General features: G+C 39.6%; 1 protein-coding gene and 1 long non-coding RNA gene across 4 annotated transcripts in view; one reads left to right on the top strand and one right to left on the bottom strand.

The window, feature by feature from the left end:
• Positions 1 to 9,382: 9,382 nt before the first annotated feature.
• On the bottom strand, positions 9,383 to 16,662 carry MAD2L1 (mitotic arrest deficient 2 like 1). Its single transcript, XM_020911929.2, has 5 exons — positions 16,463 to 16,662; positions 15,571 to 15,717; positions 12,449 to 12,569; positions 11,111 to 11,214; positions 9,383 to 10,422 (listed from the first exon to the last, which is right to left on the bottom strand). The coding sequence occupies exons 1-5, from the start codon at positions 16,533 to 16,535 to the stop codon at positions 10,250 to 10,252; spliced, it is 618 nt and encodes a 205-aa protein (XP_020767588.2). The 5' UTR covers positions 16,536 to 16,662; the 3' UTR covers positions 9,383 to 10,249.
• Positions 16,663 to 16,747: 85 nt separating this feature from the next.
• The window catches only part of LOC139033893 (uncharacterized), a 117,928-nt gene continuing 112,268 nt past the window's right edge, over positions 16,748 to 22,407 (top strand). For 2 of the 3 annotated variants that reach the window (XR_011486379.1, XR_011486378.1), the window contains exon 1: positions 16,750 to 16,882. This is a non-coding gene — a long non-coding RNA (uncharacterized lncRNA). Of the gene's footprint in view, positions 16,883 to 22,407 lie in introns of all 3 variants that reach the window. The other variant, XR_011486381.1, reaches the window with a different exon arrangement.

The following is a 22,407-nucleotide window of genomic DNA, read 5'->3' as shown; positions in this document are numbered from 1 at the left end:
ATGGTATTTTTCACAAAACTAGAACAAATAATTTCACAGTTTGTATGGAAATACAAAAAACCTCAAATAGCCAAAGTAACCTTGAGAAAGAAGAATGGAACTGGAGGAATCAACCTGCCTGACTTCAGACTATACTACAAAGCCACAGTCATCAAGACAGTATGGTACTGGCACAAAGACAGAAATATAGATCAATGGAACAGAATAGAAAGCCCAGAGATAAATCCACGAACCTATGGTCACCTTATCTTCGACAAAGGAGGCAAGGATATACAATGGAAAAAAGACAACCTCTTTAACAAGTGGTGCTGGAAAAACTGGTCAACCACCTGTAAAAGAATGAAACTAGAACACTTTCTAACACCATACACAAAAATAAACTCAAAATGGATTAAAGATCTAAATGTAAGAGCAGAAACTATCAAACTCCTAGAGGAGAACATAGGCAAAACACTCTCCGACATAAATCACAGCAGGATCCTCTATGACCCACATCCCAAAATTTTAGAAACAAAAGCAAAAATAAACAAATGGGACCTAATGAAACTTAAAAGCTTTTGCACAACAAAGGAAACTATAAGCAAGGTGAAAAGACAGCCCTCAGATTGGGAGAAAATAATAGCAAATGAAGCAACAGACAAAGGATTAATCTCAAAAATATACAAGCAACTCCTGCAGCTCAATTCCAGAAAAATAAATGACCCAATAAAAAAATGGGCCAAAGAACTAAACAGACATTTCTCCAAGGAAGACATACAGATGGCAAAAAAACACATGAAAAGATGCTCAACATCACTCATTATCAGAGAAATGCACATCGAGGTACCATTACACGCCAGTCAGGATGGCTGCTATCCAAAAGTCTACAAGCAATAAATGCTGGAGAGGGTGTGGAGAAAAGGGAACCCTCTTACACTGTTGGTGGGAATGCAAATTAGTACAGCCACTATGGAAAACAGTGTGGAGATTCCTTAAAAAGCTGGAAATAGATCTGCCATATGACCCAGCAATACCACTTCTAGGCATACACACTGAGGAAACCAGATCCGAAAGAGACACGTGCACCCCAATGTTCATCGCAGCACTGTTTATAATTGCCAGGACATGGAAGCAACCTAGATGCCCATCAGCAGAGGAATGGATGAGGAAGCTGTGGTACATATACACCATGGAATATTACTCAGCCATTAAAAAGAATTCATTTGAATCAGTTCTAATGAGATGGATGAAACTGGAGCCCATTATACAGAGTGAAGTAAGCCAGAAAGATAAAGACCATTACAGTATACTAACACATATATATAGAATTTAGAAAGATGGTAACGATAACCCTATATGCAAAACAGAAAAAGAGACTCAGATGTATAGAACAGACTTGTGGACTCTGTGGGAGAAGACGAGGTGGGATGTTTCAAGAGAACAGCATCGAAACATGTATATTATCTAGGGTGAAACAGATCACCAGCCCAGGTTGGATGCATGAGACAAGTGCTCGGGCCTGGTGCACTGGGAAGACCCAGAGGGATGGGGTGGAGAGGGAGGTGGGAGGGGGTGGGACCGGGATGGGGAATACATGTAAATCCATGGCTAATTCATTTCAATGTATGACAAAAACCACTGCAATGGTGTAAAGTAATTAGCCTCCAACGAATAAAAATAAATGGAAAAAAAAAATTTTTGCTTGGCCTACAAAAAAAAAAAAAAAAAGGATAGAACAGGGAGTGAATTTCGAGTTTATGGTGCTGCATGGAATCCTGTCTGACTCACCCGCTGCTCGAGTCTTTTTCGGGCAGAGTGAGATGCCCATCAGCAGTGGCAGCGGGGAGGTTTGTGCAGGAAGAGCAGAGCGCAGGACGGTGTGAGCACGCAGCCTGCCCCACTCGGGGACGGCCGCCTTGGCTTACGTCTGAGCTGCGTGAGGACATGGATCATGACATTGCTCCCCAGCCTCCCTTCATACACATGGTGCCGTCATGATTTTCCTTTATTTGCCTATCATCCATGCTAATACTTGAAAAAAATGTTACGTGTGCTTAAAAACCTTTAGCTCGTATGTTAAAATGTGTTATGTATTTTTCTGAATACATATTAAAATACATAATTACCAAAGTAAAAAAAAAATGCTTGTCACCATCACCATGAATTTTTTTTTCACATAGATACCTGGAAGTCTTGGGTACCAAAATAACTGGCGTGATGCCAGTGGAACACACAGTGTGATATGATGAAAGATTAAAAACCTGGCAAATATTGGGAGGGATGCATGTTACTCCCACCTTCAGGTTTCTGTTGTAATCCTGATGATGGAAACTGGTACTGGAGAAATGTTCAGGGCTTCTGTCTCCACTTTCTCTCACACCATCCACAGCAACGAAGAAGAACACTCTCTGAGACTTACAGGAGTTCAGGTAAGGTGCTTTCTAGTTCTGCCCTCAGTATTCAGGATGCAGGTCTTACTCCCACGGTAGAGCTGGGCTTGAGTGAGCAAGACTTAAGTTTTCTGAGTGTTCACAGTTCATTCATGGAGGAGTAGTAGCAAACCTATTTCTGCTTTAGGTCTAAGCCTCATCCTCCTACCCAGCATTAATAGGAACCCCATAATTTATATAGTAATAAATACACTTCAATCTCTTCCTGTTTTCTGTGTCTGTTTCTCAAACTGGCTAAAGCCCATAAACTAGAAACCCAAATGCCAACACAGCACTTGGTACAAAAACAAGTGAAAGAATGAGAGAAGAAAATGTTGCTAGAAGAAAATGCTCCTGTTACACAGCAAAACGCTCTGTGTTTATAAACATTTAGTGATAGCTTATTATGAAAAAGAGTTTTTGAAAAAGTTAATGCACCTCGACAGTCAGATATTGTGGCTATGAGTTTTTACTTCTCCAGCCTGGGGTTAGATTCATGTGGTAAGTCTCCTTGGCTGAGATGGACATTGGAACAGGGCAGCGCTTCCTTGTTCCCTAGTCTCTGAGAGGCAGTGAGGTATAGTAGAAAGAATATTGGTTTTGGAGTCAGGTCTGTGAATGTATTCTGGATGTTTGAAGTTGGACAAATTACTTAACCTACCTGGATCTCACTTTTTACAGGTGTAAAATGAGGATAGTTTGTTGTGAGGATTGAGATTGTGTGTGTGTGTGTGTGTGTGTGTGTGTGTATGTGTGTTTATGTGTACTCAGTCATGTCCGACTCTTTGCAACCCCATGGACCATAGCCCGCCAGGCTCCTCTGTCCATGGGATTTTCCAGGCAAGAATACTGGAGTGGGTTGCCATTTCCTACTCCAGATATAATGCATATAATGTACTGACTTGATGCCAGATCCCATTCCTGTCTATAAGTTGAGTTTAAGATACTCTATGAAGGATTCTTTCTACCTACTCAGTGTTCCTTCATGGTTGTCCTCCAGGCATCCGCAGTTATAAACCTTCCTTTTGGATCCAGTCCTTCTCTATCCACACTCTTCTCTCCTCGCAGTTCTGAACTCAGGCTCTGGAGCTGTTCCTTACTGTGGACGGCTTGTCGCTGGAGACCCCGACCTCATCCTTTTCTTGCTCCATGGCCCTCCCGTGCCCATCACCAGTTCCCAAGGCCACAGGCTGCAGCCCCGGTCCCTCACTTCCTCACGAGCCCCACCCTCTGGTCTCCCACAAGGAATCGGACTGAACAGATGGGCACATGCTAGATGATCATTGCCTATAAATTTCCTTTCTTAGATCTGGAACCTTCGAGTTGATTTCTACAGAGCTGCATTGATTATTATGGTTGAGTACAGCAATCCAAGAATGGTATTTTAGACATGAACTATTTTGGTATTACTGACTTAATCTTTAAAACCACTAACTTCTGCACATAGACAGGGAGACTGCCATTCAGAGAGAAATCATACCCATGTCTAGGCATCCACTTGATATATCCGTATCTAGCCAGTTTTTAAAGATGTTTGAGATCTTTCCCTTGCATGGAAGCGGAGTGTGGTTAGCCTGCTTATGCTCAGAGAGGCCTTTTCCAGCACAGATGAAATTCCAAGACAATAAAGATTTTGATCTGATGTTAAGTTCCTTTGTGCAAAGAAGCTTGCATAGCAAAATGATGCAGATAAATGTAGATGAAAATGGACCTAGATAAATAAATGAAACTGTATTATGTTTCTCTAGTATAAACATAGATTAAACGGTAGGAGGACAAAAATAGGTGAAATGGTAACATAAACTGACTTGTGTAATCAGAGGGTCAGCTCTGACATTTTTCTCTCTAGGCCTTTTCTAATAGTTTTGTTGCTAGGGCTACAGTGTTTTTGCCAGATTGGAACAGGATTGTCCGTTCTAATGGAGATTAAGTGGCTTTCCCAGCTAGATTTTTTTTTTTTAATAAGCATAGGTTAATTCTGCTGACTTTCAAAGCCATAATCATGAATAATGGAAAGATTACTAAAGATCTGTTTTTAGAAAATATAACTAATAAAATTTGAAGTTTAATAGACAGGTTTATTCCATAGTTATTCCAACACAAACTTTTATTATGGTTACAATGAACAAAATAACTGAAATACAGTTTCACACATGGAATTTTTAAAAATGAGAAATTATTTACGAGTTAATCCAAAAATTAATGCCCCAAGGAGTAATGGACAGTTCTGGTAAGTTGGAAAACTGGTTCACAAATGCTTGAAAATTCATACTTGATTTTTTTCTATAGACAATATAGATAAGATATAGGAAAATGTCCTCTGTGTTTTGGTTGCTTCCCATCATTGTTCAGAGTCATCTGAGGGAAGTGGAAATACAAACTCACCAATGAAACTCAAAGCCCAGTAAAGGAAAACTGATTTATTCTGGACACTCAGTTGCTAACAGGATGTAGACGGTTAGAGCCACTAAGAAAATGGTGAGGAAACATTCCTTTCGTTGTGCTTGTTATGGAGTCAAATGAACTTCCACGGCCATGGACAAAAGGAGACCATCTAAACTTTAAATCACAGTGCCATTTGCATGCCCCTTGGCCCTCCAATTCTTTTTGTGCACTAAAGCACGAGAGTTAAATGAAATAGTTCATGTGAAATGCCTAGCAAAAGATAGCTGCTGTGCTTTCCCTCCTGATGTCTTTTTGTAGCCAGAAGTCCCAATGTTAACTTCAGTAAGAGAAGCTGAATATTAGTCTTTAGTCAAAAGAAATTCACAGTACTAGTGACACCTGGTGGAAAACATAAGTATTACAATGTAGCATTCTTTCAGCTATCCTGAATTTTCACATTTAATAAAATTAAGATAAATCTTATAATGAAATGAAACAGAAGGTAAAGAAAAAATTAAATGTGTGTGTACCTGCTTTATTATGCTAGTAATTTTTCAGTCCATAATTATAAAACATATAGGAGGTTAGGAACCTAAGAAACTTGAATGCATACTAGTAATAAAAATGTATTAAGCATCCATGTTTATACAGTGATCGAAAATAGAAGCATGTAGCGTTTTCGATGTTCTCAATCTATTCATAGGTATCATGTGCCAAAGGGGCTCCCTTCCCGTTTTCAGATAAAAATCCATTGTAGGGTGTCCTGAGGAGTACCTCAAAGAAATAGCCAGTTATGTTTCACTACAGGATTGAGGTGAAATAGAGGGCCATCCTATTTGAGGTACTGTGGATGGATTCAACAAATAATGATGTTTTAAATGTAAGCCTTAAGTATCAGAGAATCAGTTGCTTTGAGCCAGCGACAGGTTTGAATATTTGTGAACAAACGAGCAAATGTCCCTATTACAGGGTCAGCAAACTATAACCCATGGACCAAATACAGCACATCAGCTTTTTGTTACTGTAACACAGCCACGCTCATTCGTTTACTTACTGTCTCAGGAGCTTTCGTAACGACTGGCTCACTTGAGTAGGTGCAAGAGACCATACTGGCTGCAGAGCCTAAACTGACCCTTTACAGAAAAAGTTTGCCAATCCCTGGTCTATTAGATCCTTTCATTCGATTTTCACACCTCTCCCCACCATCTGCTCGGGAGGAGTGTATTTCCCTTTCCCACTGAAGTCTGGCTTAACCGTAAGACTTGCCTTGGTCAGTGGAATGTGGAAAAGCATCAGTGTACAAGTTTGAAGCGAAGCCTGAGTTCTGTGCCTCTTCAGTGGCAAAGTGAGACAGGTGACCCGTAGACTTACGTGAGAATGAAGCAATCTGCTGACCGGCAGACTTGAAGGAGAAACAAATGTTTGTTGTCACTGTTGTGCTTGTTTGCGTGTTAGTTGCTTAGTCATGTCTGACTCTTTGCAACCCCACAGACTGCAGCCCACCAGGCCCCTCTGTCCATGGGATTCTCCAGGCAAGAACACTGGAGTGGGCTGCCATTTCAGCCAATACATGAGATTGTTATACCTCTGCGTAAAAGTACCAGAGGACTGACCCATCTGCCCCACTGACGACACTGGGAGAAGGGCCCTAGACTAGGTGGGGTTCAGTCCCTTCTGGGGCTGTTCCGGACTTTGGGGGCTCAGCTGCAGCATGTTTCAGTCCTCTACCTGTAGTAAGCAAAACTGGGTCGGAGTGCAGGCCGCGTCTAGAGGCTTACCAGACTCTCTCGGAATCAACTTATGTTTAACGTGGTGTGGCAGTCAAAATTCTTTCCTCTGTTAGGTTAAATATTTCCCTCCCAAGGTGAGCCTCAAGTTATAGTAAGAGGGTGGGACAAGTTCAATGGGAATCGGGAATCGAGGCCAAAGTTTTCCAGTCAAGCTTTATCAATAAAGCTCACAGCTTGGCTTCTTCCTACTCAACTCTAGTATGTGTATTTCTGAATTGATATATAATCTGTAAGTGGTAAAAAATGATCATGACTAGCTCCTCAGAAAACTCACAATAGTAATATGCAATCTAATTTAACCATCTTAACAACGCTGGCTGCGTCAAAGTGATCAAAGTATTTAGAAATGCAATGTCCCAGAATTCTTAGTCTTACATCTCAGCTTATTAAAATGCTAAGGCTCTTCATTGTCATTTTTTTTTTAACTATCCATATTACTTTTTTTGAAACAATCAGTTTGAATCCTTTGGAGATATCACTGGATAACACCAGTGGCCCATTTACTAGAGTTCACAGATTTGTGACTTGAGAGTCCTTGAGGCGGCCCTAGTTCTCTAGTTTTCAGCCTTCCCTTTGATTCTTTATGTAGTTAATGTTCTTTCATTAATTTTTTTCAAAGCCAGTTTTTTTTTTTTTTTTTTTTTGAAGAGCCTAGCTAATGCAGAATTGGTACTATAGAGTAACTTCTAGGCAATAGACTGTATGGCAGAAGCTTCTATTAAGACTAACATTCAAATCCAGAGCATGAATTTCTGGACATAACTCTTGAAGAGAGTATGAATAATAAATCAGTATTAAGATCACCAATATTAAATACATAAATGACAGACATTTAAGTGTTACTGGTTATCCATAATGTTGCTACTGGTGTGCTTTTAGGAGGAAAGAACCACATTTATTTTTCCTATTAGCAAAGGGGCAGAGTTTCCAGAAGTCATTGCTTTCTATGATGATTTTCAAACATATTTCCTAAAAACGGGACCATAATTTTCAACTCTCTTCATATATTTGCTCAAGTTCTACTTTTGCTTTCCTTTTCAATGAATATGTCAAATGTCAACAGCCCAAGAATTCCAATGTCTTAATAGTGACCACTATAATACACCTCATGCTGTTTGGAAACAGATTCCGTTGTTCAGTTGCTAAGTTGTCTGCCTCCTTGCCGAACCCCAGGGTCCGGTCCTCCACTGTGTCCTGGAGTTTGCTCCTATTCACGTCCATTGATTCAGTGACACTAGCTAACCATCTCCTCTGCTGCCCTCTTCTCTTTTTGCCTTCAGTCTTTCCCAGCATCAGGGTCTTTTCCAGTGAGTCAGCTCTTTGCATCAGGTGGCCAAAGTACTGGAGCTTCAGCTCAAGCATCAATCCTTCCAATAAGTATTCAGGGTTGATTTCCTTTAGGATTGACTGGCTTGACCTGCTTCCAGTCCAAGGGACTCTCAAGTCTTCTCCAGCATCACAGTTCAAAAGCATCAATTCTTCAGTGCTGAGCCTTCTTTATGGTCCAGCTCTCACATCTGTACATGACCACTGAAAAAACCATAGCTTTGACTAGACAGACCTTTGTTGACAAAGTAATGTCTCTGCTTTTTAATATGCTGAGTTTGTCATATCTTTTCTTCCAAGGAGCAAGTGTCATTTAATTTCATGGTTGTAGTCACCATCCACAGCAATTTTGGAGCCCAATAAAATCTGTCACCGCTTCCACCTTTTCCCTATTTGCCAAGAAGTGATGGGACCAAATGCCCTGATCTTAGTTTTTTGAATATTGAGTTTTGACCATCCCAAAATCAACACAATTTCCACTTCTACGTAACTGCTTTTCTTATTCAGGAAAAAAAAGAGATGGGTGGACCTAAGTTAGATACTTTAGCTCCTCTCTGGGAATGGCTTTTGCAGCAGCATACATAATACCCATCATCAAAGACTGGCACCTGTTTGTCCAGCAGCACTAAGAGATGAAAGAATGTCAGACATAGGCCTTTATTCTCAACAAGCACCCAGCTGGATCAGAGAAAGATCATCCCAAGTGAAATGACACAGACAAACACATAATGAAGTGACCCTGCTCAGCTACCTTATGGTCCTCTGTCATACTTTCCTCTCCTAAGATCTCGAGCTTTGGAAGGGCCAGGACTGCTTCACTCCTAGTACTTGGCACGCAGTGTTCTTACTCTGCACGTTAGCAGATGCTCATTATGTGATTTTCAAATGAATGAATACAGATTATGTGTATTTACTTAATAGTGAAGGTTGAATGAATGAATACATATGAAGATCTTAGAACAGTGTCTGCTACTACATACTTAAAAAACTGAATTATTACAAAATGGGCTAAGATTTAGTATAGACATTAGAAAGGAATTTTTATGAGTTTGCCTTAAACTGACCCTGGAAAAATAGGTGGGAACTGAAAGAATATACCTGATGAGAGTATTAATGAAGGCACAGGCAGAAGAATAAACATGATGTTTAAGTATACAGCTGACCTTTGAACAAGAGTTTGAATTGTTCAGGTCCACTTATATTTGGCTATTTTTGAAGAGTAAGTACTATAGTACTACATGATCCATGGTTGGTTGAATCCATAGGTTTGGGATAACCACAGACATGGAGTGCTGGTTCTAAGTTTTACTGGGATTTTCAATTGCTTAGAGGGTCAGTGTTCCAACCCCCACATTGTGCAAGGGTCAACTGTATACGGAAAATTAGACTACTGATGATAAACCTAAGAGCACAGAAAGGTTATATACAATCTACCATTTGCTAAACTGAATTAATTCCAAATGACACTTATCATTTAACATAAAGAACAATGTTTATTTTAAATCTACTGTTACAGGGTGAAGGAGGTTTAATTAAAGCTTGTCCAATAAATTGAAAGTACCTCAAGACTTACCCAACTTTGTATCCTTAGGCCCTCCCTACAACATAGTAGGCACAAGAAATAATATGCCATACTGAATCCATAACTACTTAACTGTATAAACACACCAATATAAAAAATTTAATACAAATTTAAAGCATACACATTTAACTTTATTTCATCATTGTCATTTAGAGCTTGATTTTATAAAACATGAAAAGACATTCTTAAGAGTTCTGTATCACAACAATTTGAAGAGTGGGGATATCCACAGCTTTATAGACTCAAGTTACATAAATTAAACTCAAATAATTGGACATTTTTTCAATATGGAAACTATAAAAATGAAATAAATGGCAAAAGGACCCAATAAGAGCAATATTTCACTACTTATGGATTATTATTAGTTACTTTCAGGATCTAAATGAAGATTCTGAATATTCGTATTTCTTTTGTTCTATTTTATATTTAAATATTTCTCTACATTCTGAGTCAAGCTACTTGACCAAAAGCCTGACTTAGAAAGGCATTTAGCAAAAGTTTTTCCACCTACAGTTACTACCTTGAAAGAAAGTAACACTGCAGTACTGATGTAATCTGTGCACAGTAACTTATGCCAACCCTATGGAAAGTCAGATAGATACCAAACTGGAACAATTTTGCACAGATTCAGTAAAGCATCATGTTAAGTTTTCCTCATTTAAAAATTAACAAATGAAATAAAACACACCAACTATAGTTGATCTGGAAGGAAAACCACATTTGAGAGTTACAAGTACATTATTGTCCATATCTCATCCTCAGTCATTGACAGGAATTTTGTAGGCTACCATGCTATTTACTTTGTGAATTGTAGTAGTAAATGAACGAAGACGAACTTCCTCAGAATTGGTAATGAACTGTGGTCCTGACTCTTCCCATTTTTCAGGTACAACCAGATCTTTGTCTGTATAAATGAGGAGATCAAATGAACCTAAATTGGAGATAAAATCATTAAAGTACATTATTTTTTTCAAAAGTAGAAGAACCTTCCTTGTCTCTCTCACATTTTGAACCACCCACAGTATTAGAAAAGAGAGTTTAGCTTGGTCTGTAATGACTAGTCAATTGCTTTTCCTCAATAGAAATTTACTGTAGTACAGAAAATATTGCACTCCTTTTGCTTTATCTTATGAAAACTTCAAGTTTGCTTTTTTTAAAAGAGAAAACCATTATTTGCAGGAAGTATATAGTTAATCACATAGGATAGCATAAAGGTAACCTGAAGGAAAGCTAACATCTGGGTTCTGTGACTGATATAGCCTGGGGCCTAGAACAGTGTCTCGCATATAGAAGGCATTCAGAAAATATCTGATAAGGTAGAAAAGCAAGAAAGTTATGGCTAGCCTTCAAAATACACATAAAAAATTAAGATAATGAAAGGGATTACATTAAGACATTCAAGAATGAATACTGTGGAATACTTTCATTCCTTTCCTTTTCAGAATTTCCAAATTTCTAGAATGCATATAACACTACTTCTGCTTTATAAAACATTTTTAATTTTTATTATGTAATATTAATAATTAAGAAAAATTTTAATAAAGGGCTAATTCTTAAACTAATAGCTTAGTCTTTTCCCTGACAAATTTTAAGTCAATGTGAAGCTGTATAATACTTACAAGAAACTTCCAACAGTGGCAGAAATGTCACTGTAGCTGTGATCTGTCTGATCACTGAACGGATTTCATCTTGGATGGCCTTCTGAGACTTTTCTCTGGGTGCACTATTGGAGAAACCAAATCAATTTACGTGTTAACAAATTATTTAAAACACTGGTAAGACTGATTAAATGTTTCCAAGATCAAATAAGTAATACATTAAAATTTTTTTGTGTTTTTTTTTTAAGTTTTAAGTGTATCATCAGGGCCTATATACCACAAGAGGCATATGCATTTTTATTATTTCATTTATCATTTCAGTCATTTTTTAGGGGTGGTCTTAAAATCAGGTCATTTGGTATCAGATAATCAGAAAACTGGCCAAGTGCTTCAAGTTAGGCAAACTACAGCACCTTTTAAAAAATGAAAATAATAGTATCTAATAATAATAGTATCTAAAATATTTTGTTGGTGCAATCACTTTGGCATTTTTTGTAATCACTCAGTCGTGTTCGACTCTTTGTGACCCCATGGACTGTAGCCTACCAGGCTCCTCTGTCCATGGGATTTTCCAGGCAAGAGTACTGGAGTGGGTTGCCATTTCCTTCTCCAGGGGATCTTCCTGACCCAGGGATCGAACCCAGGTCTCCTGCATTGCAGGCAGACGCTTTACCCTCTAAGCCACCAGGGAAGCCCCTTAAAAAATGAAAATAATAGTATCTAATAATAATAGTATCTAAAATATTTTGTTGGTGCAATCACTTTGGCATTTTTTCATAATGCTTAATTCCCTACTGCTTCAAATAAAATATTAAATTAACTATCAAATTATTTTTATAAGCTAAAAATTTCCTAAAATAGACCAAAGGCTTCAGAAGCAAACTACATTTCATTACGAGAAATGATTCTGAATTTACCAGTAAGCAAGCCTAGGACAATGCTAGACATGATCATATGGGCATCTCCTATACAGGTGGTCTGGAAACTTTTTTATGAAGTGTCTTAGAAGATTTGGGGCATTCAATGAAATACAATAGAGCTGAATCTTAGGCTGGGGGAATCTAGGATAATCTCTTATGGCTAAAACTACCTTTAAACAATTCACTAAAGGGCCACCAGGTACATACTACCATAAACACTGAAGGTGAAATTCACCCATTTACACTATAGGCAAGTATGTTAAAAGTACATTATCTAGATAAGACAGTGAACTATTCTTTGCCACAGGAGACTAAGGATCACATTAACATCCTAGAAAAAGACTGTACTTTATATGCAACTTGTTCAATATAATTAGAACTCATTTAGTAAAGAAAATAAACTTTAAAACATACGAAAATGGAAGTAACTGCTACCTACCTGTCATCTTTTGCAGTCTTGTCACACTCAATATCAAACTGCCATCTTTCAAGGACCCCTCCACTTTCAATATTTGAGATGACTACCACCAGTTTCTGAACTGAACACTTGTATAACCATTCTGCAATACACAAAACAAGGCATCTTTTTTAGTTTACTGCATTACAAAGCAACTCTCCTCTCAAGACCGACTTCCTATCCTCAGCAAATTTCTCCCACCACTATTTTGGTTCTCCTCCAAACTGTGCAGAAAACTTTCCCCATCAATAGCCTAGCTCCCGATTTCAAATTCTCACTATTTGTGCCAGGCATAGCACTGGGTGCTAAGAACAATGAACATAAGGTACTTCCATCCTAATCCAAGGGAAGGGTGTAGGAGATGTCACTAATCTAATCACAACAATAAGTGTGAAATTATAATTGTTGTAACTGCCATGATGGTGCAGCTTCCTATGATATAATAGCAGTTACCCATCATGGGGCAACACAGAGCACAATTAAAGCACAGAATAGGGAATTCTGACTCAGGGGTTTGAGTTTTGTTCTAAGAGACAACAGTATACATATGCAAAACATGGAAGAGGGTATAGGCTTTAAAATATGAAGTAATTTATTTTTGGCTGTGTCAGGTCTTAGCTGTGGCATGTGGGATCTTCCTTGCTAAAGGTATAGGTCTTAAAGACTCAGAACAGAGCACTGGATCAGAGGACTGAAAGGAGACCAATACAACTACAGTTTAAGAAAGGGAGAATGAACAAGGCTAGTCTGACAAGATAAATGGGCCAGACCACACGGAGTCATGGGAGCCGAATTAAAGACGTAATACTATAAGAACTAAGAAGGTCATTACTGTGTTTGAAGCAGAGTATGATGTAATTAAAGTTGTATTTGAAAACTATCCTTCTGGATACGATGTAGAAAGTAAGCTGGAAGTAAACAGGGGATCTAGGGCACTAATGAATGAATATTCAAGCAAGAGCTAATAAAGACTTAGGGAAAGATATACTGGTAGAGATGGAGCAGTAGACAGATTCAAGAGATTTCATGGTTAAAATTGTTAAGATTTATTGGATTACCTTAGGGTAAGGAAGAGGAATGAATCAGGGATAGCTCCCAGGTTTCTGATTTATATCAGTAGTCAGATGGTTGATCCAGTCACTAAGAAGAAAGAGAACTGAAATGGAGATGATCCTAAATTCAGTTTTTAATATACTGAGTGTGAAGTGGTATATTATATAGCTGCATAAAGACATTAAGGGAGTCACTCAATATATGAGCTGAGAGTTAGGAGAGGCTTTGGTTAGATATTGGTTCTAGAGTCAGATACAAAAGTTGTTACTAAAATTATCTACATGTAAGAGGGCCTCAAATTGAGCCCTCAAGTAATCTTAGAAATTGAGAATACTTTATTCAGGAATCGGCAGGTTTTTTTTTTTTTTTAAAAGATAGAAAATATTTTAGAAATATTGAGGGCTTATGGGTCACCTACGTAGCATAGTCTTCTTTAAAATGTGTAATATTCTTAGCTTGCAAGCAGTACAAAAATAAGCTACTTGCTGGACTTGGCCTGTTGGCCTCGCTCACCCCTGGCATATATGAACAACTTTTACCAGTTTACCTGTGAAAAAGAGATTTAGTGGTAATTTGAAGATATGGGGAAGTTGGTGATTTTTTTTTTCCTCCCTTAAAAATGGAAATGAAACCAATGGGAATAATCCAAACAAAAACAAAAGAAATTGACAACATAAGAGAGAGGAAATAGGGTCAAATTCCTAAGGCTAGAGAAGCGGAATTTAAAAGACTGAATAATTTTCCTATAAAGCATTTCCTCCATTTTAACTCAAAGGGAGAAGTTAAGTAGGAAAGTGTAGATACATCTGACAAGAAAGAAATGTTATTGGTCTCAAAGGACACGAACCAAAAACCAGTAACTTAGGCAAGGCTGGCTTGCTACTTCTTCAGATTAAGATGAAGACATACATCCATAGGTGCCGAGAGGTTCCATACCAAACAATCTGAGTGCAGCTGTATGAATGACTATGGGTGGTTTAGCTCTGAAGTTAATGAAAACGCAATGATGTAATCTGAAAATGAAGCTAGTTGAAACAACAAAAATGATTCATGAATTTTAAAGTTCAAAAAAAAAATGCAGGCTGTAGTATTTTTAGAACTAGTATTTTGGAAGATCTAATGGGCAGAAAGGGAGAAACATTTTACAACACAGAGAAATTAGAAACGAGAATCCTAAGTGGAGAGAAATATGAAAGAGAAACTACTAGAAATTCTAGAAATAAAAGGAATATATGGAGCATACTGATCCCACAATACTGCAACTTCTTGAGCTAAAAGAAGAAAATGATTGTGCAGACAGAAAAGGCTTACTGACTCAGAGGCACGATTTAAAAAAAAAAGACAAATGGAAACAGGTGAAAAATAAGAAAATTCTAATGAGTGCTGTTATTTAGTAGTTCCTTCTTTTTAAAGTTTAGTTCCCTAGGTTGAATCTGATTTTAGTTCTTTCACCTTAATATAATGATGGCTTTAGATTCCAAGCAGCTACAAAAAATATATGCAGTGGATTTCTCAGATAAGGAATGCCATCATAATTACATAAAATTCCAATGTGTTCTATCATCCCTGAAGGAGTTGATGGAGATTGTTTTGTTAAGCCACATCGATTCTGAACCTTAAAATAGTCAGCCTATTCAAAAGTGGAGGAAGGGTGGGAATTCTTTCAATTTGTATGTTATTTGCTTCCCTCCCAACTGGTTCACTGTATCAGAGATGGTAGTGTGTTTTACACTACCCTGTACAGAGCTGAAAAATGACCACCAAGAAGCTAAAAAACGTGGATCCTGCCGTGTGTTCCTATCCAACTCTTTACAACCCAATGGACTGTAACCCGACAGGCCCCTCTCTCCATGGGGTTATCCTGGGAAGAATACTGGAGAGGGTTGGCATTTCCTCCTCCAGGGGATCTTCCAGACCCAGGATGGAACCTGAGTCTTCTGTGTCTGCTACATTGGCGGGTGGATTCTTTACCAGAGTCACCTGGGAAGACCCGAGGATCCTGTTAACATAAAGGCCCGCAAAACTCAAAACTGTGTCCAACAATAAAATACCTTTTAGTTGATCCACCACATTATTTAGGTATTTTATGAGCTCAGGATCAGTAGTTACAAGCAAGGTGAGTCCATATTTCTGCACCCGAGTAAAGGTTTCCGATGGATATATGCCACGCTGATATAAAATACTGTTGATGCCAAACGCTGAAAACATAAGAAATATTAAAGTCATCGTCACGTTGTAACTTCTGGGGAAATAAAGCATATGTAGATGGGGCTATGGTTTCATGATAGTGTAAAGTTATAAATGTCTAAACACGTGTTTGTGTTTTGCTGAAAGCCGAGTAGGTACAAAGTGGCATTTTAAAAAAATCCTTAAAATCTTGTGTCTAAGTGACAGCTGCATTTATGTGGCAATAGAAGAAAAATGCCAAACCACTAATCTACCAGTGCCAAATTTCATTTCATTGTAAAACAAGTCCAAATGCCTATTTTATGGTTAGAGGGTGTCAAAATAGGCAACTGACAGACGGGTACCAAGCCCAGACAGGCCTCTCCCCACGTCTCTTTCCTCCTTTTCTCCTCACCGGTCCTGCCAGGTTCTGTCAGCAGGTACACCTGGCCGAGCTCACAACAGCTCTTTCCGAAGTCTAGCCCGTCTCGGTCCACCCCCGAGGCCTCACCGTTGCGGGGGCGGGGGGTGTGGGAGGAGCTCTGCACTCGAAAGAAACGCTCCCGTGAAGGGGCCCACCGCAAGACGGGCCTCCGCGGCACCCGGGCCTCCTCCCCCGCCCGAAGCAACGCGAGCGGAGGCGGTGCCCGCCGCCCCACTTACCCGAGGCCGCGGCTACAAGGGCCGGGATTCAGGGCCGCTCCGGCCGAGCCGCGGGCCTGCGGGCGGCCTGCGCTCGGCTCTCCCCGCCCTCCGCCCCGCGCGAGGAGGACTTACAGAAGAACTCGGCCACGATCTCGGCGCTCCCGCGCAAGGTGATGCCTTGCTCCCGGGAGAGTTGCAGCGCCATTGCCAGGCCCACGGATGACGGTACGTGATTCCACCCAGCAGACAGCGGCGCCAGGGGCTTCCGGAGCAGTTCCCCGCCACTGGTTTAAAAAGGAACGACGCAGGACGCCGTCGCGCCCTTTGCGCAGGCGCGGAGCGCCTCTAGACCCCGCCCATCGCGCCCTTTGCGCAGGCGCAAAGAGCCTCTGGACCCCGCCCTGCGCAGCCGGGCCCGCCAGGTTCTCTGTCCCTTGTTTCGCGCAGGCGCAGTGGGGAAGCGTGGCGGCGCCGTTGCGGGTGGTTACACCTGGCCGGGTTCCCGCTGTAGTTGTGGGCTGGCTGGCGAGCTGGCGACTAGAGGGGAAGACGGTAGGTCCAGGTTTTAGTGGCCGCTCTGTAGGTCTGCGGACAGAGCGACCTAGGAGCACAATTCCCGAGTTTGAAAGATCTTTTGAAAGGGTTACGAAGTGTCCGCCACGCTGAGTGGCCCCAGTGATGCTTAGTCAGCGGTCGGAACTTGCTGGGTTCTCTGGGAGTTTGCTTCCCTCGTGGCTGAGACGGTGAGGACTCTGCCTGCAGTGCCAGAGACCTGCCGTGCACGATCTCTAGGTTGGGAGGATTCCCTGGAGAAGGGAGTGGCAACAACGCACGTCTGTATTCTTCCCCGGGGAATTTCTTGGTAGGAGGAGCCAGGGAGGCTGCAGCCTCTGCGGTCGCGAAGAGTCGGACGCGACCGAGCGCCTAACACTTTCACTTTCTTTCAAAGCAGCTGCGTGCCGCAGACAGGGTTTTAGAGGTATTACTGTGCCGGCGTAGTGTTTTTCCTGAGAAACTGGGCTAGGGATTAAAGGGACGAACGGCATCCCCTTTTCTGCCCTTCGTCCTGGCTCAGCTCGCGTCTACCCCCGACCCCGCTGCTCGGCGGAGTCTGGGGACAGCAGAGTGTGCGTCTGATAGTCCAGCTTCTACTCTGCACCCCGCCACCCCTAGGCAACTGGTCAGGAATAAAGTCATCTCACCAAAAGGCTCATCAACACTGAAGAGCTTCTCAGTGAATTTTGACTCATCCAGTGGCTTTTAATCTTTCTATGAGAAGTATTAAGCAGATGTTGTTTAGTCGCTAAGTGACGTATGCCTCTATTGCGACCCCATGGACTGTAGCCCGCCAGGCTCCTCTGTCCATGGGATTCTCCAGGCAAAAATACTGGAGTGGGTTGCCACTTCCTCCTCCAGGGGGTCTTCCCCACCCTTGAATCAAACCGGCATTGGCAGGCGGATTCTTTACCACTGAGCCGCCAGGGAAACCCAATTAAGCAGATAGTGCACTACTAATGTCACGTCACTTGTGAAGCAATTGTATTTTTACAGCAGGTGGAGAAATTATTTGTAAAATGAAGTCTGAGAAACCTGCCCGGATGTAGTTATTTAATTATATGAGAAAGTGCCTGAGTGTATTAGTTTTCTATTGATGTGTAACAAATTATGACACATTAGTGGTTTTTTTTAAAAAAAAAAAACCATTTATGATCTCAGTCTTATAGATCAAGAGTCTGGGCGTGGCATAGCTGGGTGCTCTATGTATTTTTTTTTTCCATTTATTTTTATTAGTTGGAGGCTAATTTTTTGTCATACATTGAAATGAATTAGCCATGGATTTACATGTATTCCCCATCCCAGTCCCCCCTCCCACCTCCCTCTCCACCCCATCCCTCTGGGTCTTCCCAGTGCACCAGGCCTGAGCACTTATCTCATGCATCCAACCTGGGCTGGTGATCTGTTTCACCCTAGATATACATGTTTCGATGCTGTTTTGTAAGTTTGAAGTAAAGGCTCTTGGCTGCAAGAGGGGTCTCATCTAAACTCTGGGTTTGAGGTCCTTGGTTCCTGGCAGATTTAATGTCTTTGTTCTTAAATTGAGGTCCCCATTGGCTTGCGAGCTGTTGGCCAGAGGCCAGTCTTGAGCCCTTGTCATACTTCCACTGTCTCTCTTTCCAAGGAGGTCCTTTTTAAACAACTCATGTGATTAAGTCAGACCCCAGCAGATGATTTCCTCTTTGTTAAACCTAATCTTCAAAATGATTTTGCCTCATAACTACATGTCTGACTACACTCAAGGGGAGGGATTATATAGGATATGTTCCTTGGAGATCACAAATTTGGGGGGCCATCTTAGAACTCTTGTCTATATACAGTGTTATATATCAGAATACTACTTAGCACTTCAGGAAAGATATCCTTCAATTTCATAATACTATAGTTTGTGAATTTTTTGAAGATGCAAATAATCATTAGTATCAATATAATTTGGGAATTCTAGAAGGCTGGTGAAATATATGAGGTTTCCATGTAGAGGAAATATTTGTTAGTACTTACTTTCTTTGTGTTCTTAAGAACTTAAGTTCTTGTGACTTAAGAACTTGAAATATGCTGGTTTGAATAGAGATATGCTACAAGAATAAAGTACCAGATTTTGAAGTCTTAGTATGAAAAACAAATGTGTGTATGTGTATATATATATATATATATATACACTCATATACAGCTCATATATATATATATATGTACATAAATGTACATATATATATATATATTAGGTGCTCAGTCGTGTCCAGCTCTTTGGGGCTCATGGACTGTAGCCCACCAGACTCCTCTGTTCATGGGATTTTCCAAGCAAGAATACTGGAGTGGGTTGCCATTTCTTTCTCTAGGGGATCTTCCCAACCAAGGGATCCTATCTGGGTGTCCCGCATTGTAGGCTGGCTGGCTATTTACCTTCTGAGCCATCAGGGAAGCCCTGTAAAGTATATTGATAGTAAAGTATATTGATATGTCTTTAATTGATTACTTATTACAATGATACTATATGTGCATTGAATTAAATAAAATATTAAAATAATTTTACTTTTTTTTCTTTTTTAGTTTTTTAATCTACCAGAACATTTTACAATTACATATGTAACTTGTGTTCTGTTTCTACTGGATAGTGCTGGTCTTTTTCTATGGAATCTAAGAGATAACTTGTTTTAACCAGAATCCCAAATGATTCTGGTGCAAGTTCTTAAATCACTCTTTGAAAAGCAGTAAACTGTGATGGTGATTTTAGTAATGCTGGCCCAGGAGCTTGAATTCTTGGACAAGTGGATGCCAGAGCTTAAATAAGAAGATGTACATCAGAGCAAGATGTTTTGAAAAAAGAATTGAGTTTTGATGACTGATGTGGAGGAAGAATGAAATGGTAGTACAGAATCCAAGGTGGCAAGCATGCAGTATATGCTAGTGTTGGTCAAAGCTGCCTAACTCTGAGCCTGTTCTGTTTCTTGTTTATCACTGTAACAGGTGTTTCTAGAAGCTTTGGTGGAACTCCTTTCCCATTAACTTTTGGGTGCTTGGTTTGATGTTGACCCCATCTTATCTAAAGCATGCACTCTTATCCTTACAAAAAGTTTTTTAAAACTTGTTTTCAGTTACTTGAATTGACTTATTCACAATTTGGTGACATCTTTCTAATGTGTTTTGAAGGTTTTTTGGACAGGGAGAAGTATAAATTAAGATTTATTTCTGAAGAAAATTCAAGCAGACTGTATAACCAAGCAACCTAGAATTAATAAAAGAGATAAATATGAAAACATATGTCATAAATAGGGCTGTATTCCATATTAGGATGCTAAAATCAGAAATACTCATACAAATTTCTAAAGCTAGAATCAAATGGAATTTTAGAAAGTGACAATAACTTAGCTGGACAGTCTTAGACATGAAGAAAATGAGGTCCCGAGTGATTGTATAGTTTATTCAGTATCTGGTTTATTGTTGTTGTTCAGTTGCTCATAACTGAGTCGTGTCTGCAGAGTCGTGTCTGACTCTTTGCAACCCCATGGAGTTTGGGGTTTGCAGCATGCCAGGCTTCCTGTCTATTAACCCAGTATCTAGTTAGTAGAAAATTTAGTAATAAAATCTAGGGTTTCTGATTTAGTTCTTTTAAAAGTATTTCTGTTTGAGGATACTCTGGAAGATGCTTGTTTTTAAAATATTAACTGATTTTAGACTCACATGTTCAGTAACCTTAGGTTGCTGAGTTGTTGCTAAGTTGTGTCCAACTCTTGCAGCCCCATGGACTGTAGTCCTCCATGCTCCTCTGTCCCTGGGATATCCCAGGCAAGAATACTAGAGTGGGTTGCCATGTGCTTCACCAGGGGATCTTCCCCACCCAGGGGCCGAACCCACATCTCCTGCGTTGGCAGTGGGTTCTTTAGCCCTGAGCCACTGAGGAAATCCTGTGAACTTTCAGGAGCCTTATAGGTGTCAGTGTGTTAGTGTTAGACTCTGCAGCCCCGTCGACTGCACAGTCCATGGAATTCTCCAGGCCAGATACTGGAGTGGGTAGCCTTTCCCTTCTCCAGGAGATCTTCCCAACCCAGGGACTGAACCCAGGTCTCCCGCATTGCAGGCAGATTCTTTACCAGCTGAGCCACAAGGGAAGCCCCAAAATACTGGAGTGGGTAGCCTAATCTTTCTCCACCAGATCTTCCCACATCAGGAACCATGGCAGTTACATTCCATAATCAGTTTTATGCCAGAATGCAAATAGCTGCAACTGCCACAAGATGGCACTATTTACATGTGAAATAATACCTTTAGAAAATTCAGTCCCGGTATGTGTGCTTTAGTTCAAAGTGAAATGAGGGAAAAAGAATTTAGTGATTTCTAAGGTATTTATATATGTGGAACACATCAGAATGAAATGTTGGATCATAAGATATTACAGAACTTGTATCCTTTTAAATATGCGTGTATGCACACACTCATGCCTTAAAACATATTTATTTATACTTACATTTAAGTTGCATATTTGTTTTCACATGGAGAGAGAAAACATTTTGGATAGTTGAATCACTATTCTGATAGACTGAGGACGGTTTTCCATTAAATTTCCAGATGTTATTTTATTCTTGAGTCCAGTATCTTTAAATGGAGCATTTTGTTCTGAAATGGGTGAAGCAAGAATATTTATCTTTATAATAACTTTAATACATTTATTTACTAAATTTAGGTAAAAATTCTGTGCACATAGGCATTTGTGCACATTTGTCAATATGAGGAATTTGCCTTCTTGAACAGCAAGGATGCTGTCATGAGTCTGTGTTACTATTTCTTATATAGATCTCTCATATGATTTGAAGAGCAAGAATTAAAATCAGAAATTTCCTACTCAGATTATGCTGTAGGTCAAATGAATATTTACATTTATTCATAAGCTTAAAAATTAAGTTACATAAAGTAAATCTCCTAAAGATCCATTTTCCCCAAATACTTTCCTCTTAAGGACTGTTTGATTGTTGTTCCACATGTTCAAACTAATAGAACAGTTTTAAATCATGGAATTTTATTAATAAACAGTGGCTTAATTAACAAATATATCTCAGTACTTGCATAATTCATCATTTTTAAGGATCCAGTTGCATACATAGGATATTAACATTTTACCTTAGTAAAAATTAGGTACAAAAATTATTGAGAACATATTAATAATTTCATAAGTTCTTGTAATGAAAAATATGGGCTGTTCTTATCAGAAAGTGTTACCATGTTGTATTGTTTTATTATAATTCTGTTATAATAAGTGATACATAGAGACTTAGAAGTCTTCCATAGCTCAACCATAATTAGGCACCAAAAAGTATAATTTGAAAGTAAAATGATAATCTTATTCATATCTAATTCTCAGAGATTGTTTGATGGAGCACTTATCAAATATTGTAATATTTTATATTACAAATATTTGTAATATTACAAATATCAACAAATATGTGTGTGATATATATATGTGAAAAATGGGTCCTGTAATCAGTTGCCTCCAACAGCAGAGGATATTTTAAAATACAAGTGAAATTTCA

Source organism: Odocoileus virginianus, unplaced genomic scaffold (genome assembly GCF_023699985.2).
Source record: "Odocoileus virginianus isolate 20LAN1187 ecotype Illinois unplaced genomic scaffold, Ovbor_1.2 Unplaced_Contig_7, whole genome shotgun sequence".
Taxonomy (NCBI): Eukaryota; Metazoa; Chordata; class Mammalia; order Artiodactyla; family Cervidae; genus Odocoileus; species Odocoileus virginianus.
Note: the sequence above shows the minus strand (reverse complement) of the source record. Positions and strands in the feature narration are given on the sequence as shown.

What these genes read in the sequence shown, in the direction of transcription:
- MAD2L1 (XM_020911929.2), bottom strand. Translation starts at nt 16,535, where the DNA reads ATGGCGCTGCAACTCTCCCGGGAGCAAGGCATCACCTTGCGCGGGAGC. An exon ending in GATCGTGGCCGAGTTCTTCT is followed by an intron (nt 15,718 to 16,462) that starts GTAAGTCCTCCT and finishes TTATGTTTTCAG; the next exon opens with CGTTTGGCATCAACAGTATT. An exon ending in GCCACTGTTGGAAGTTTCTT is followed by an intron (nt 10,423 to 11,110) that starts GTAAGTATTATA and finishes TCTCCAATTTAG; the next exon opens with GTTCATTTGATCTCCTCATT.